At 50.7% G+C, this 17,034-nt stretch overlaps 1 protein-coding gene across 1 annotated transcript in view; it reads left to right on the top strand.

The window, feature by feature from the left end:
* The first annotated feature begins 4,899 nt into the window (after positions 1-4,899).
* The window catches only part of SLCO2A1 (solute carrier organic anion transporter family member 2A1), an 82,987-nt gene continuing 70,852 nt past the window's right edge, over positions 4,900-17,034 (top strand). Inside the window, 1 exon segment of the mRNA NM_001123195.2 lies at positions 4,900-4,995. Within this exon segment, the coding sequence (NP_001116667.2) occupies positions 4,900-4,995 (96 nt within the window).

Below are 17,034 nucleotides of genomic sequence, written 5' to 3'. Positions count from 1 at the left end.
TTCCCCCCAACCGCAGAGCAACAGCAGCTCCCGCACCAAGAATCAGGAACTCTAGGCACCACCTCGTGCATACTCATAATCGTGTCTCTTAAGACAACTTAGGAGTTCCCATTATGGTCCAGCAGAAATGAATCCGACTAGTATCCACGAGGATGCGGGTTCAATCCCTGGCCTTGCTCAATGGGTTTGGGATCCAGTGGCATAGGTCGCAGATGCAGCTTGGATCCTGCGTTGCTGTGGTGTGGCTGTGGCCAGCAGCTGCAGCTCCGATCTGAGCTCTAGCTTAGGAACTTCCATGTGCTGTAGGTGAAGCTCTAAAAAGCAAAAAAAAAAAAAAAAAAAAAAAAAGAAAAAAAGGAAAAAGAGGAGTTCCCGTCATGGCTCAGTGGTTAACGAATCTGACTAGGAACCATGGGGTTGCAGGTTCAATCCCTGGCCTTGCTCAGTGGGTTAAGGATCCAGTGTTTCTGTGAGCTGTGGTACAGGTCACAGACGCAGCTCGGATCCCGCGTTGCTGTGGCTCTGGCGTAGGCCAGTGGCTACAGGTCTGATTCTACCCCTAGCCTGGGAACCTCCATATGCTGCGGGAGTGGTCCTAGAAAAGGCTAAAAAAAAAAACACCAAAAAAAAAAAAAAAAAAAAAAAGACACCTTAAAGAGAAGGCACAGAGGAGTCAAGGGGTTAAGCAGGTAACACAGCTGATATGAAGGGTAATGGTGTTGACATCTGATTATAGCGTCTATGCCCTCAGCAACACTGCGATCTGTGATAAAAGAGGCAGGAGCACTCAGTGTGTATTAAGGAAGAGCCCAAGCCTCCATTTGTTCATCTGTAAAATGGGCATAATGACCTCGAGTTTCCCGAGTGACAAGAGATACTGTTGTTATAGGGGCCCAGAACAGGTAATCACAGGAGCTGCCCTTGGAAAATAGGAGCCAAGCTATATGAGGCAGGCAGCGGGGACAGGGCCACATCATGAGCAAAACCCTGGAGAAGAACATCTAACTGCTTCAGTTTTGGAAGGAGAGGAAGCGAGAGAAGGCTGAGAAGAAAGCCCAAGCTTCTAGCTCCTTTATCTTTCTCCTTCCCTTTGCACCCCTGGGGCAAGTTACTGTTGGCCGCTGTTTGCCTTTCTCCCTTCTGGCTCCTCCTCAGCCCATGTAGTCAGACCTCTGCTCACATCACCCACCGGATATACTCCTGCCAAGGTCCTAGGTGCCAGCCTACTGCCAATTCTCAGATCTTAATTTCCCTCCTCAGCATCCTAGGCATGTTCCTGACCTCTTCCTCCTTGAAACACTACTCCGGACTCTATCAGCAGACACTCCCAGTCTGTTCACTTCCCTCTGCACTGGCTTCCCTCTGTCTCCTTTGCTGGCTTTATGCCCTGAGCCACCTGGATGTTGCTGGAGCTGGTCCTCGACCTCTTTCTCCACCATTCTCTCTGGGAGACTCGTCTGTTCTTGAGATGCCCACTGCCTCCACATGAGATGTCCAGACCCTGATCTCTAGCCCAGCATCCACCCTGGGCACGGTACCCTTGTACCAATCTGCCTGCTGGGCATCTTGCCTGCGTGTGCCCCAGGCAGTGTGAACTCAAAACCAGCCTGGGAGGATGCACCCCGTTCCCGCAGTTGTTGCTGCCCCTTCTGGGTCCCCTCTGCCAGCAGTTGGCATCACCAATGCAGGTTGCCCAGTTCAGACCCCAAGAGTGATCCCTAACACCTCCCTCACTGTCACCTGGCTGCCATCTCCTTTCGACACCTCTTGGGCCTTTCTCTCCTTCCCAGAACCATCCCCACTGCCACAGAGCTCCTGGGATTCCTTCCACAGACTGTCCCGCTGCACTCAGACCCAGCTGCCAGAATGCAAACCAGCCTTCAAAGGCTCTCCATTACTTTGGGGATAAGACCTACACCTCACTGCACATCTCTCAGTGTTGCAACCTTTTCATCACACACTGGCCCGCCACTGTCCCCAAGTCTCATGCTCCAGCCAGACTGAAATCACTTCCTTCACCCTAGTCCCCCTAATCCTTCTGGTCCTTAGGGCTCCACTGGAACGTCACCTCCTTCAGGAAGTCTTCGTGCTGGCCCAGGATGAATTAGGACCCCTCCTCAGTGCTCCGGTAGCAGGTGTGCACAACTGCTCTCCTCCATCCCCACCGTGAGATCACAGTCTTTGACATCAGGCACTGTCCTTGTGCTTTGTTTTCCCAGTGCTGAGAAGTATTGGGTGACTTCAAAGGATCTGGGAAGAGCCTTGGGAACAGACCCTGGGGGTGCTCTTTTACGGAAATGTGTTACTCTGTGCAGACACTGAACGGAGGCAGCCACTGTATTAACAACATTTCTTAGCCGCTTTCACATGAATAAACAAGTGATCCAGTTTGGACCAACAAGACTTAAGGAACAGTAGCTGAGCAGGCACAGGAGTGATTTGCTTCCCTGTGAGCACGGCTCCTTCCTGTTTCCTGTCTTCCATTTCCTCCCTGGAACTAGGAGAGAAGGCTGGCGGTGGAGCCCCCACTTGTGGGGATGAGCCAGCCATGAGGACAAGCACCTACACACTAAGGAATCTTGAAAGGACCTAGGTCACGACCCCTGGGCTGTCTACAAGTGGCTTCTTACTATGAAAGACAAATAAATTTCACAGAAGCCCCAATTTGGTTGAGTCTCCATTACATTTAGCTGCACTCCTCCTAGAAAAGGCAGATGATGGCAGATAACCATCTGTGGACACGAAGCCTTTCCTTTACAGAGAAGGCTAGTCCTGAGAGTGGGCAGCGGCAAGGTGAATGGAGCAGGATGAGGTGAGGGTTAGAGAGGCTGACCCTCCCTGGGATTCTATCAGAGGAAAACGGTAAGGCCTCATGGCAGCATTTGAGGAAGAGGCTCCAGCCATGGTGACCTTACCATGATCGTGACCTTGGCTTGGGCATTCTCTGGTCTCTGCTTGGATTTACTTGTGAAATCAAGCTGGTAGAATAGGTAACTTTTCAAAGGACAGAGTGCTACAAGTCTGGGGCTTTGGAGTCAACAAAGCTGGGTTCAGGTTCCAACTCCATCACTTATTTGCTACGCGGCTTCCAATCACTCTTTTTGGTTGACTTCATCATGACCTGTAAAATCCAGATTGTGACAGAACCAATAACTTAGACTAATCCTGGGCTTCTTTGGATTTATCCCTGGGGAGGCCAGCAGAATCCCTGATGCAGAACGCCTGGCTGTAACCATGGCTGTCACAGCCCAGTGCCCAGTGTGCATTGGGGGGTCTGTGGGGGCAGGCGTTCTTGTGCTGCAACTTCTCTAAGACGGCATACTAGTGACAAGTTTCATGCCTAATTTGGATCTGGGGCTGCAGCAGGACTCTGGATACCCCTCTATCTGTGGGTGAGTGAAGTGGCCGGAGGCCACCCACTGTCCAATGGCTTTTCCTCCTGCACTCCACGTCCATGGTCCTTGGGTCACAGGGAGAAAGGAGAAGCCCCTAGACATAAGAGAGATGCCCAGAAAGGCATCAGGCCTTGGGTAGAAATAAGAAACCTACCTGGTCCATCTGTCCTGTGGCCCCTGTCTTATCCAAAGCTTCCCAGAAAGTGAGGGGCATCTTTGCCTGGAAGTAGCTGGAGAGGTGGGGGCTTCAAGAGTTTCTGCAGAGAACTGCAGGAATTAAAGAGCTGGAAAAATACCTCCAGAACTGCATTCCTTGTTTCAGCTGATTTTGGCAGAAACTTATCCTTCTCTTGAAAGTCTCACCTTCTTTCTCTTTTCTGCACTACAGTCTGGTGGAAAAATTTTTTTGGGAAAGAAATAAGGGTCTCTTCTATTCTAGGCCTGACAGGAGATCAGTGGGGTGCATCCCTTTTGTTCCTGGCCTACTCCCTTACCCCTCCTCCCCACCCCACCCCCACCCCCCGCCCTCCCCGCAACACCCTAGGCCAGACCCAGCCATGCTGACACTCGACAGCACCTCCAGTTTAACTTGGCTCAGGTCCAGAGAGTTCGAGCCCAGCCCGGGGTGGCCCCCACCTCTCCACCTTTGTTACCCGGCCCCTCTCCGGGCGCAAAGAGCAGTTTAAATATAAATCAGTCCTCGGCACAAACAGAGCCTCGGCGGCAAGTCTCAGAGCCATCACCGGAACCGAGAGCCCAGGTTTTCGGCGAGTGCAAACAAGCAGAGACCGGCTCCGTAAATCTTCCCGAGAGCGTCGGGAGGAGCGCAGAGGCTTCCCCTCCCTTCACAAACGCCGGCTCCTCTCCAGCACCCCCCCCCCAACGCCCCCGGCTCCCGTTGGCCCCTCCAGCGCCCATCGCTCCCCCTCCTGTCTCCTCCGGTCCCCGTAGCCCTGCAGATTCCTTCTCCCGTCCCTTCGAGCCTGCCAGCCAGCGGCACCCCGCCCCTCTGCGCCAGCGCTCGGGGCACCCACACGCTCTGCAGCCTCCCGCCCCCTCCTGCAGACCTCCCCCTCCCCGGGCCCGCCACCCCCGCCCCCACCCACCCCCACCCTCCGGCGGGCGGGACCTTCTCCCGGGGCAGTCGAGCCTCGCGGGTCCCAGCCGGGTTGCAGGCACGGAGACAACCCCGGCCGGAACGAGGTCAAGCGCAGCCGGCCGCCGCGTCACACCTGTCTGAGGGGGTGGCGGCCGGGCGGGGGCTCACAGCGCCTTTGACACCGGAGGGAAGGAGGGAGGAGGGAGAGCGCATTTCATCATCGGCGGCGGCAGCAGCGGCCACTTATAAAACTTCTGGGCGCGCACCCTCGCACTCAGTCTTCGCGCTGCGTGCCTCCTCCGGCCACCAGCGCCGCGCCCGCCACCCTCTGGCCGCCCGCCCCGGCCCAGGAGCCCCAGCCCCGCTCGCCCGGCCTCTCATCCCGGGCCCGGCGCTGCCGCCACCATGGGGCTCCTGCCTGAGCCCAGCGCACGCCAGAGCAGCGGCGCCTCTGCGGGCCGAGCCAGCCGCTGTCCCCGCTCTATCTTCAGCAACATTAAGGTGAGTGGAGAACCCGGGCTGTCCCGGCCTGAACCGCGCGGGTGCACCCTCAGCGGGGTGCCGTGGGCGTCCGCGAGGTGCTGGGGGCGCGGGCTCCCTCCCGCGTCCCGCTCTGGGACCCATCCCCACGGGCCCCGCAGGGTGGGCAAAGGGGTGCCTGGACAGGCGAGCGCCTGCTTGGCGTATGTAATTGCGTGTGTGTGTGTGTGTGTGTGTGTGAGAGAGAGAGAGAGAGAGAGAGAGAGAGCGCGAGAGCGCGTGTGTGTGCGCGCGCGCTCACACTCCCCTGTCAGGGTAGGAAACAGGGCAGTGCAAGTACCTACTTATTGGGCCAACTCTACTCAGATAGTCTTGGCACTCACTAGCCTAGGGAACTGTCCTGTTCTTTGATTGAAAAAGAACATCTCAGGGGTATCTTTTTGTCTCCTGTGTGTAGTTACTTCGTTAAGGGAATGGGCTTGGACGTGCCCTGGTCTGGCGCCTTGTAAGAGACAAGACTCGATCCTTCCGAAATGGGAATCAGAGCCCAGCTCATCCTGGATGGGTGACAGAAGAGCTGGTCTTCCCCAGGCTTTCGTCTTCCCCAGGGGCAGTAACACGTGGGCTCTGCTGCCTAGAGCAATGTTGAGAATTCCCCCTAGGCTGGCAACCAACGCTGCAGCTCTTGGACCAGCTTTTCCCAGTCCAGAACTGGCCCCAGGAAAGAAGCGGCTTTCAGAGTCTGTTCAGTAAAGTTGAGGCAGATGATCCTTGTCTGACAAATCATGGGTAACAGTGAAGAAAAGATAGGCGTAGGCAGTTGTGTGGTAAGGATGTTTTACTTCCCATGGGGTCAGGCGTGCTCTCTGCCCCCTCACAGGTCCAAGAGGAATGGTTGAATCCATGCTCAGGCTCTTTTGCCTCTTCTTGGGGGGCAGAAGCAACTGAGGAATGCAACTGTGGTGAGGATGTGGAAGGTTGCAGAGCCCATGAGGGCTCCTTGGTCTCTGGGTAGGTGTTATGGTGCAGAGAGGTTGTTTCCAGCCGTATACAATCAGATGGGACTTCGTGAACACCTCCAGTGGTGCAATTGAGGGGAACCCAGATCATACAAAGGGAGGATGTCTCTGTGGGATGTTTAGATGTGTCCAAAAGAAATTGATCTGGAGGTCACAGTGGAGCCCATCTAAGGATTTGCGCATATTGTTAGCAGTGGAGCTGGGACCCCGACTCCTGCTTCTGCCCTTTCCCCACACTACACTAAATAAAGGCTTAATTGATTCCATGGTTAGGTATAAATAAGACACAGAAATTTTGAGATAGTTTAAAATAATTCTCAAATCTCTTCACTTTTGGCCAGACCATGATGAGAACATTCACTGTGTGTGTGGTTTTGGTCCCACTATTTAAAAGAATTTAAATAAGTCTGAGCAGAGAATTGTGGACCATTTGGTATTTATAAATTCGGAATTGGGAGGAAAGGGTAGGGGCAACAGTTGGGTGGTCTGAAAAGAAGGGGCCAGGAGGGAACCAGAGCAAGGGCAACTCCCTCTGTTTTCACTATTCTTGGAATTAGAGGAACAGCTGACAGTGAGGGTAGCCCCAAGTAAGACTGATCCATCCACCCTAAGTCCCTAAAATAAATGAGTTTAAGGCAGTACTTTCTTTGAAGATCTATCAGAATAAGATAATTTATCACATGTTGATGATTTAGCCACACCAGCCTGAGGCATCGGCCCCGGGCCAATCCATCTTCTGAAGGTTCATACCAGTTAAGAGTCTTTCTCAACTCTAAAAACCAGATTCTTTTCATCATTGCTTCCGTTGATCCATAGTGATTCTGAGACCATAGTTGGGAGTGACTTGCACTTAGCTTCACTTATCAGCCTGAAACCAGGTAGGAGACTGGATATCTCAAGACAGATCTAGGGTCTGGAATTCCATCCTTCAAACTCCCTGAAGTCTTTTCTTCCAGGGGACAATGCTGGCTTCTGGGGGCCTTTCTGTTTGATGAGCAATTTCCTGCTCCCAATGACAGGTCCAGTGGCTGCCCTGCACCCTCCTGGTCGTGTATGGACTGCACATGTTTTGTGACAGGTGTGACGTGGAAGGGACAGGGCACACCCAACATGAAGACCCATCACTTTTCTAGGTTCCTCGTTGCTGGAACAGACTAACCAATCAGCTTTACGACATTCCTTCAGACCCCCACATACTATGTGGCTTAGAGAAAGTGGATGAAGTGTGGGGACTCAGAGCCAAGCCCCATGACATCCTCTTATTAACTAGGCAACACAGGGAGGAGTTCCTAATCCTCCTTGTGTGAAAAAGCCTGGTAACATGAACAATTCCCACCTCCCAGGGTCGGGGTAGGGAACCTCTGTAATGATTATATGGAGTGAGGTGTAGGAAAGGGCTTAGTAAACCATGCTGTGCTCCTTGGAATCAGCATCACTGTGGGGTCAGTTCTTGCCTCACCAAACAAGACTGCACATCAAACGTAACTTAGAATCAGTTATTCCACCAATTACACCTCATTTCATGAGGCACAGTTAATAGTTAGGAGGAACTGCAGTTGGAGTTCCCCTTGTGGTGCAGTGGTAAACGCATCCAAGTAGGAACCATGAGGTTGCGGGTTCGATCCCTGGCCTCGCTCAGTGGGTTAAGGATCCAGCGTTGCCGTGAGCTGTGGTGTAGGTTGAAGACGTGGCTCAGATCCCGAGTTGCTGTGACTGTGGTGTAGGCCAGCAGCTGTAGCTCTGATTGGACCCCTAGTGTGGGAACCTCCACATGCTGTGGGTGTGGCCCTAAAAAAAAAAAAAAAAAAAAGGAGGAACTACAGTTAATAATACTGTCCAAAAGTGGTAATAGTAGCTAACAGTAAGGGGTATGTCTGAATGTACTGGGAACTCTTGGAAATGTTTTACCCATATGTAGTTTTCATTACTTTATCAACTGCATGTCATTACTGTCCCTGTTAATAATGAGGAAAACAAGGCTTCCTGAGGCTGGTCCTTTGGTACAGAAAGGGTGGAGTGTAGAGGAACCAGGAAAGAGATCCTCCGGAGTCAGACCCCGGCCCTCTCCATCACACGGTGCTGGGCAGCTCTGGGTTTGCACATGGGGAGATGCCTCTTTGAGTGGTCAGGGCTTTCTCCAGGCCCTGGTGATACACAAATCTCAGCCGTGACCAGGGGCCGCTGCTGTGACTGCAGCGCAGATGCACCCAAACGCTTAGCAGGCTCAGACCTTTTCATTCTTCCTAATCTCATCTCAAGAGCTGGGTGTCTATCGTGCTCTGGGGTGAGTTTTTACAGGAGTAAATACAATCATATATCTTAGAAAACTATACATAGAACTACCATATGACCCAGCAACCCCACTCTTGGGCATATATCCGGACAAAACTCTACTTAAAAAAGACACATGCACCTGCATGTTCATTGCAGCTCTATTCACAATAGCTAAGACATGGAAACAACCCAAATGTCCATTGACAAATGATTGGATTAGGAAGATGTGGTATATATACACGATGGAATGCTACTCGACCATAAAAAAGAACAAAATAATGCCATTTGTAGCAACATGGATGGAACTAGAAGCTCTCATACTAAGTGAAGTCAGTCAGAAAGAGAAAGACAAATACCATATGATATCACTTATATCTGGAATTTAATATATGGCACAAAGGAACCTTTCCACAGAAAAGAAAATCATGGACTTGGAGAATAGACTTGTGGTTGCCGAGGGGGAAGGGGGGGGAGTGGGAGCAACTGGGAGCTTGGGGTAAATAGATGCAGAATGTTGCCTTTGGGATGGATCAGCAATGGGATCCTGCTATGTAGCACTGGGAACTCTGTCTAGTCAATTATGATGGAACACGTAATGTGAGAAAAAAGAATGTATACGTATACGTGTAACTGGGTCACCATGCTGTACAGTGGAAAAAAAATATATATATAAAGAAAATTTTAAAAAATCTTATTTAATCTAGAGACAGTCTTGCTTGCCTCTGGCTTCCAGGATTCCTGCGAAGTAGAGGACCTGCTCACCAGTCTTTGTCAGAGGGAGCATTTCAGCATCCAGAACTCCCAAACTCTAAATTAAAAACAGATTCATTCAGTGATGATGGGAGCAGGGGTGGGGGGAGGTAGGGAGAGCCGTTGTGGCTAACTTATCCTGGCAACCTCAGAGAGATCTGTTTCTTCTTAAAATGAATCTCTTGGGGCCAAACTGAGGTTATCTTATAGAAAGAGTGGTTGACTGGTAACTGCTGCCCAAATTTCAGAAACTCACACACCCAGGGCCCCAGGGTAGTGAAATAATGGATAGCCAGTCGGGGGGGGGGGGGTGGAAAACTGGGGAGGAACAGTGGAAAGAAAGGATTAAGGACATCTGCCAACTTGGCCTGAATGGCCCTGGTGACCTCTGACCTGGGAGGGAGGCCCCTAACTAAGGGAGAGGTGCTTTGTCCATAGCTTCCTGAGGCCCCTGACTGCCAATCATGAGGCAGCATCTTGGGCTTAACGCCTTAATTTCCGGAGGAAAGTGCTGTATCTCATCGACCTGCCATCCATGCTTGGGGAGGCACTTTCAAGGGACTCCCCTGGGCCAAAAAATTCCTTCACCAACCCTGTGATTTAAGATACGCCCGCTCCTCCCCAGGGTGTTTCTCTGACACTGAGAACAGCATTTATTCTGTTCTCAGGGTTGTCTGTCCCTGAGAAGGCCCACCTTGCCCTGTTTGTGTGTGTTTGCGGGGATGGGGAAGAAGGGCAATGAGAATGGGTAGGGTGGGGTGGGGTGGGGGTTGAAGGCCACTCATCCTGTGACTGTGCTCAGAGCCCTTCCTGGCTTTCATTTTCGTCTCCTGGTGATGCGTTTGTAACCTGTGCTGCCACAGAACAGATGGAAGAGGGACTTATTTTGAAATAATCATAGATTCATAGGGAATATAGTGCTGAGAGATTCCGTGTACCCTTTGCCCAGTTCCTCCCACAGGTTTCTTCTTACAGAGCTACAGTGTAGTACCAAAAGCAGGACGCTGACTTGATGATGGTGTGTGAGTAGAGGTCCAGGCCATTGGATCATCCCACCACTTCAAGACAGAACTATCCCATGGCACAGAGATTTTGCTGCTCTCCCTAAGTCTTTCTTTAGTGCTGCAATTTTGTCATTTTGAGAACATTGTATGAATGGAGTCATGCAATATGTGACCTATTACGACTGACTTTTTCATTCAGCCTAATGTCCTTGAGATCTATCCAAGCTGTTCCATGAATCAATAGTTTGTTCCTGGAGTTCCCGTCGTGGCGCAGTGGTTAACGAATCCGACTAGGAACCATGAGGTTGCGGGTTCGGTCCCTGCCCTTGCTCAGTGGGTTAACGATCCAGCGTTGCCGTGAGCTGTGGTGTAGGTCGCAGACGCGGCTCGGATCCCGCGTTGCTGTGGCTCTGGCGTAGGCTGGCGGCTACAGCTCCGATTCGACCCCTAGCCTGGGAACCTCCATATGCCGTGGGAGCGGCCCAAGAAATGGCAAAAAAAGACCAAAAAAAAAAAAAAATAGTTTGTTCCTTTTTACTGCACAGCATGGATGTTTTGTGACTGTCTAGCCATTTACCCATTGAAGGATATTTGGATTGTTTCCAGTTTAGGGCTATTACAAATAAAGCTGCCACAAATGATCATGTACAGGTTTTTGCGTGGACATAAATTCTTATTTCTCTGGAGTTAATGCCAAGGAGTTCATTTGCTGGCTGGTATGGTAGTTGCATGTAGATTTTTTTTTAAAGAAACTGCCAAACTGTTGTCCACAGTGGCCATAACATTCTACCTTCACACCAGCCAAGTATGAGAGATTCAGTTTCTCTACATCTTTGCCAGCAGTTGGTGGTGTTACTGCTTTTTAGTTTAGCTCCTCTAATGGGTGTGTAGTGACCTTTCTTCATGGTTTTACTTTGCATTTCTCTAATAGCTGTGATATTGAGCATCTTTTTATGTGCTCATTTGCCAGGTGTATATCCTCTTCATTGAAATGTCGGTTCATATATTTTGTCCATTTTCTAACTAGATTTTTAAACTATTGTCTTGAGAGTTCTTTATATATATGAGATACAAGTCCTTTGCTGGGCATGTGGTTTGGAAATATTCTCTCCCAGTCTATAGCTTATCTTTCCAACTGTTTAATAGGACCTTTCACAGGGAAGAAAAAAAAAGTTTTGATTTTGATAAAGTTCAATTTATCAATTTTGAATTGTCTGTATCCTGCTTTTGGTGTCTTATCTAAAACCTCTTCACCAAATTTTAATTCCTAAAGGAGAAATCCTGTTTTATAGCTGTACATTTAAATCTGTGATCCATTCGGAGTTAATTTTTGTATGGGTGCGAGGTTTGGGTCAAGGTTCATTGTTTCTGCCTGTGATTATGCAGTTGTTCTAGTACCTGTGGTTGAAAAGACTGTCCTTTCTCTGTTGAACTGCCTTTGCACCTTTGTTGAAGATCTGTCAGCCATACTTGTGTGGGTCTTTTCTGGGTTTTCTGTCACGCTTCACTGATGTATGTGTATATATCATCTCCAATACTACAACATCTTGGTTACTATAGCTAAACAGCAAGTTTTAATATCAGGTAAAACTAGATTGTTATTCTGTAATGATATGGTTTCCAAATCTTATAACCCCTTCGGTTTCCCTTCCACTTTGCCCTTTTGGAAGATTTTATGAGAGATTCAAAGGTTGCTTTTAATAACTGGATGGGATCTTAGGTCTTTTTCCTTTTCTTTTGTCTTTTTTTAAGGACCGCACCCACAGCCTATGGAGGATCCCAGGCTAGAGGTCTAATCGGAGCTGTAGCCGCTCGCCTAAGCCACAGCCACAGCAACTTGGGATCCAAGCCTTGTCTGTGACCTACATCACAGCTCACAGCAACACCGGATCCTTAACCCACTGAACAAGGCCAGGGATCAAACCTGCGTCCTCATGGATGCTAGTCAGATTCATTTCTGCTGAGCCATGACGGGAGCTCCAGGATCTGGGGTCTTTTTTTGCTCTAGCTTTCCTTCTGGCCATAGCTGAATGGTTGTCTTTTCCCTTGAATTTGATTTTTCAGTCTCTGTTCCTAAGCTGTTTTCTGTTCTCAGTGACAGCCCTGCAAGAGAGGCATCAACATCTCCATTTCGTCCTTGAAATCGAGGCACATCCAAGACCATGTATCCAGTAAATCCCAAAGCAGAAATTCCCACCAGGGTCATCGCACTCCTAGCCCCTACTCACCCTAGCCACAGAATGCCTCTCAGTTATGGATTCTCCCATCTATGGACATTTGGGCCTGAGCTCAGTGATCTCTGAGGTCCTTTCAGTTTCTCAGATTCCTATCTCATGCTGTCAAGTTGTAGATTGACATGAGACCAGGAACAAGGCCAGTTGAGTCTGAGCTTTGCCTGGAGACCGGCCCTGAAACCTGGCGAGAGTAGAGGGGACGGGCCAGCCAGCTTGTCGTCAATCAATTCCAGCTCTCTTGGTTTAAAGGATCTTGATTCCCTGGAACAGAACAGATTAAATTTGATCAGGGTGGGAATGAAACCAAGGCTGGGAGTCTCAAGCCTCACTGTGGGGTGGGTGGGATGGCCCACTCCAGTGAGCAGCCTGCTTCCAGAGCCACCTTCCCAGCCTCGTCATGGCCTTGTTGGGTGGAGATGCTGTGGAGACGCTAGCTTGCGGGGGCGGGGGAGGCGCCAGCCCTGGGCAGTAACTTCAAGATTTGCAACCTTTGGGACACTCAGTCTGGTCAGTACTGGCACTGACCCCCTCAGGGTTGCCCCCTGCCTCTAGAAATGTGGGCAGACTCACTCTTTCTGTAAGTTCAGTGTACACCCAAATTCTAAAGGAACCTGGGCATTTCACCTTGTCCACCCAAACATCAGCCGTACCTATTTCTGTTCTGAAGGATGCTCTGTCCATCACCTCTGGGAGATGCTGGCCTGAAGAGACGGCTTCAGTTAGAATGCAGATGGTATCAGGGAGGGCTACCGTAAGCTGGTATTTGCCAATCCGCCCCACCAAGATGCCCTGGATTCTAGAAGCGGGTGATTGGGTCTCCACGTCGAGGCAGGACAAGGAAATGAAGGGAGGTGTCTCGAGATTTGGCTTGACTTCCCGTGAATGCTACAGTTCTGTGGCATTTTATGTTTACCCGAGAATCAGGCGAAGTTTCTATTTTCCTCAACAATAGATCTTTGTGTCTTCAAATCACAAAGTGTATGTTCCTCCAAATCTTGGAGGGACAGTGATGCTCCAGGAAGCTATGTTGTGTCTAGCCCTCATCTCCCGGATGTGACTCCCAGGTGAAACTTAAGTGAGTTTAGAAAACGATGCAACTCACCTCAAGTCAGAACGCGTTCATCTGGTTAATTCACCCAGTCAGCTTGTTGGGCGTAGAGGGCATGGTACTGAGACAACCGAAGCGGAACAGGGGCAGGGTGTGGATGACAGACAATTCCTGGGCTGCACCTGGGGGCACCCCAGGAGAGAAGCTGGCTAGAGAAGGCGGTATGGCCCCTGTGAGTCCAGGGTAAGGGAGTAATGGGGGGAGGTTGGGGATGCAGGGCAGCAGGCTTCCAGAGTCACGCTGATCCTGCCCAACTGGCTGCCACAGATTGCAGGATGGGATTGAACGGACCACATTCCCAGTCTGTTTTACAAGTCATTCCTGCCTGTGCTTCAGGCCCTTTTGTAATTGTTTGGCTATGCCTTTGAGTCACGGTGCATTTGAGGGAAGTGGCAGGAGCAGAGTGCTGGCGCAGGAGCTGTTCCTCAGCCTTCGCTGCGTGTCTGTGTCTGCCGTGGGAGGCTCTTCCCCAGGCTTCACTGTGCACACTCGGCGCCCTAAGAGGAAATGACTCCTAAGAGTGGAATCATTCATGTTGATTCCAAGAAACAATGCACTGTAGGGCCCTGCTTCCCAGAGGGACCCCCTGCTTCCATTTGCCCAGGACGGAGATTAGTCCTGGGACCGAGGACTTTCAGTTTTAAAACTGGAAGAGTTCTGGGTGGATTGGGATGGATTGGTCACCCTACTGCCTCCCTTGCTGTGACATTTACAAGAATGAACTGCCATCCATGGACTATGGAAGGTAAGGGATGGTGCCCAGGAGTGGAAATGAGCCCCAAGGACCCTTGATAAGAAGGAACAGGAAGCTTCAGGGAGAACACGAGTGACAGGGGCCATTTCTCCCTCTTGACCTCCTCCTGCCCAGACTGTCTTCATTGCCATCATGATCTGTGTGGTGTTTTTAACTCCTCATTGTGTATAATCCACACTAATAATGATAAAACTGAGCCATGGTGCCCCTGGCTTATAGAACTACTGAATTTCAGAAATGAGAGTGACGGGGAAGCTCATGTGCTCAAAGAGGCAGGAATCCTCTTGCCAGTCTTGCATAGCCCCAGTGATGGGGAACTCACCACATCACAAGACAGGTTCAGCACCCTAGGCTTTTGACCGGTCTCCCCTGTGTTGAGCTGAGGCTGCCCCACCCTTCTGCGGACGGCCCCCAAAGGGAAGCTAGCAGACCCCCCTCTTCCTGGTTCCTCTCCTCACTCTTTCTGCTAGAAAGTGGTCTCCCCTCTCTCACTAGTCCCTCTGGCTGGGTTGAAACAGAAAGCCAGGCTACCTCCCTCTAAAAGCTGGGCTGGGATCTGAAGGCAGGCAGTGCTGAGGGCCAGGTGTGGCCCCTGACGCTTGTTGTCCCAGTTCACACGGGTTTCCTCATGGGTTCTGGTTGTCACTCATGAAGGGGAGGCTGGTGGGTTTCCTGGGACCAGAGGAGACCTTCCCTTGACAGAGCCCCCACCCCATCAGGCCCTGCAAGCTTCTTATGCCCTCAGGAGCTCCAGGCCTGCCCCCTCCCACCCCTACCCTCACAGTCTTCCTTCTCACCCCCATCCTGCTGTCTTCTCAACTCAACCCTCACTGCCCCCTGACTTCGGGAGCATCCATGGAGTGTCTGTGCCCAGCCTTGAAGAGCCCTGGACAGGTCGTTAGGTCCATCCTCCAGCCTCGCTGGACAACATCTCTCTGGAGCAAGTAGTCAAGGGGCTCACTGGGGACCAGTTCCCCGACTTTATCACCAGAGGGCCCAGCAGAGACCCTTACAGAGGGCTCCTGACCCCCTGTACCCCAGGCTGCACCCCCACATCCCACACACCCAGACTGGTGGAGCCAAATTAGTGGAGAGGGAGCCTTGTCTAGCGGGCCGTCTCTAGCCCTGGACCTTGTCACTGACTTGGATAGTGAACTTCAGGACTTTCTAGCTGCCACTTCATTTTCAACCGGCTCTTGCGGTCAGGAAGCTGCCCTCCAGGTTTCTCCTGCAGTGTCCCAGCAAGGCGCAGGCCCACTGGCTCAGCGGGTAAATGTTATACCTAAACATGTACGGTTAACAAGAAGTAGGGACAAGTGCTAATCAAGCCTGTTTTGGTTTATCTTAAAGTCACAAATATTTAGAGTTCCCACCCTCAGCACCAACACATTTTTTTTCTGTACTATCTTTACAAAGACGAATCTGTTTTATTAGGACACGTGTGTGGTAAAATATATGAAGCATGTGGGCATTTAATTGTGCATTGGGTTGTGGGAGGGACCCATATGTGCCAAATTTAGTGAAATAACAAGGTCAGGTGCTTTAGAAACTCTCTCTATGCTGCAGGGTGCCTGTTGTCTGTGTTGTGTAGGGGAGGAAACTGACAGGAAGATGGTGGGTATTGCCACATCAGGGAATGAAAGAGCTGGGATTCAGGGATGCTCTCATAAGACCCCATCCTCTGCGGCTGCTCCCCGGGTCCCACTGCACACCACAGCCAGCCAAACCCAGGGCTCTGCTACTTTGGATGCCATACCGACAGACAGCAGGGCTGCTTGTTTATATTGTTTTATTTCCCCAAGTTCAGTTTGACACTGGTGGCTTTGAAAGCCCTTCTAAGTTTTCCTCTCTTGCTGCACATTCATAAGGCATGACCCACGGTCATGAGGCAAAGCCGATGCTCCAGCTGGACAGTGCGCCGACGTTTGGACCAGGGACCCGGTGTGGAGTGGGTGCGGCCAACTAAATGGCTTAGAAACACTTCCTGAACAAGTAAATGAAAACCCAGTCTGCTGAGAAATGTTTTATCATGTAAGTCATCTGCTCAGAAACTTTTCATGAGGAAACAACTTGTATATCTAGCTACTGGAGAGGCAGTAAATAAATCATGGGACGTCCATCTATGAAATCTTTACAAGTCGTTTTTTAAAGTTTTATTGCAAATAGTTTCCACTCGGGGGGAGGGTTCGTTCTCCAGTGTAAAGCAGAGGTGGCAGGATGGGCAATCGGATGTGGAGATGATCCAGTTTTTACAAGTCACAAGTCTGGAAGAGGGTAGACCTAAAGAGGGGTCTCTATGGGCAGCCTATAACATGGTTTCGCTTTTCTTCTTTGTGACTCTCTGTATGTTTTCCATACTTCCCCAATAAGCATGTCCTGCATTTATAACTAGAAAAAAAAATATTGGTTAAACAGTGCTCAGGTCTGTGGTGACCCCTGCACCCACCTCGGCCGCAGGCGGCAAGATCCCTCACTGAGGGATATGAGATGAGGTGTGAGGTGGGAGGGGGCGTCTCCAGGTCCCTGAGGATGGACCAAGGATGCAGCCAGGAGACCAGCCAGGGGATGGAGCTTTAGGAAGGACTGTCCTGTGCCCATCACCGTTCCCACTGCATTTTTACATCTGTTATTTCATTTGAGTCTAATGGCTCCTCAGTGATGAGCTGAAGCCACATAACCATAACTCTTTAATTAAAGAGAAGCCAAACTATGGAACATTTTCTTTTCTCGGAAGATGGAGAGGTATTTCTGCCCAGGAAAGTCTCTCTGCTATTCTGGTGCCCATTCCCAAGGGCTGGCTCAGACCTTGGGAATCCAGCCCTGAGGGTTGGCCAAACATCTTAGGGAAGTGAGTGTACCTGATGGGCTTTGTGCCATATAGGAAGTGTGAGCCTGCGGGGGAGGCGATGAGGACGGA

Source organism: Sus scrofa, chromosome 13 (genome assembly GCF_054392235.1).
Source record: "Sus scrofa isolate SSC_HxYL_T2T_F1_AM1 chromosome 13, Sscrofa_HxYL_maternal_Yorkshire_Landrace_v2.0, whole genome shotgun sequence".
In the NCBI taxonomy this organism is placed as follows: domain Eukaryota; kingdom Metazoa; phylum Chordata; class Mammalia; order Artiodactyla; family Suidae; genus Sus; species Sus scrofa.
Note: the sequence above shows the minus strand (reverse complement) of the source record. Positions and strands in the feature narration are given on the sequence as shown.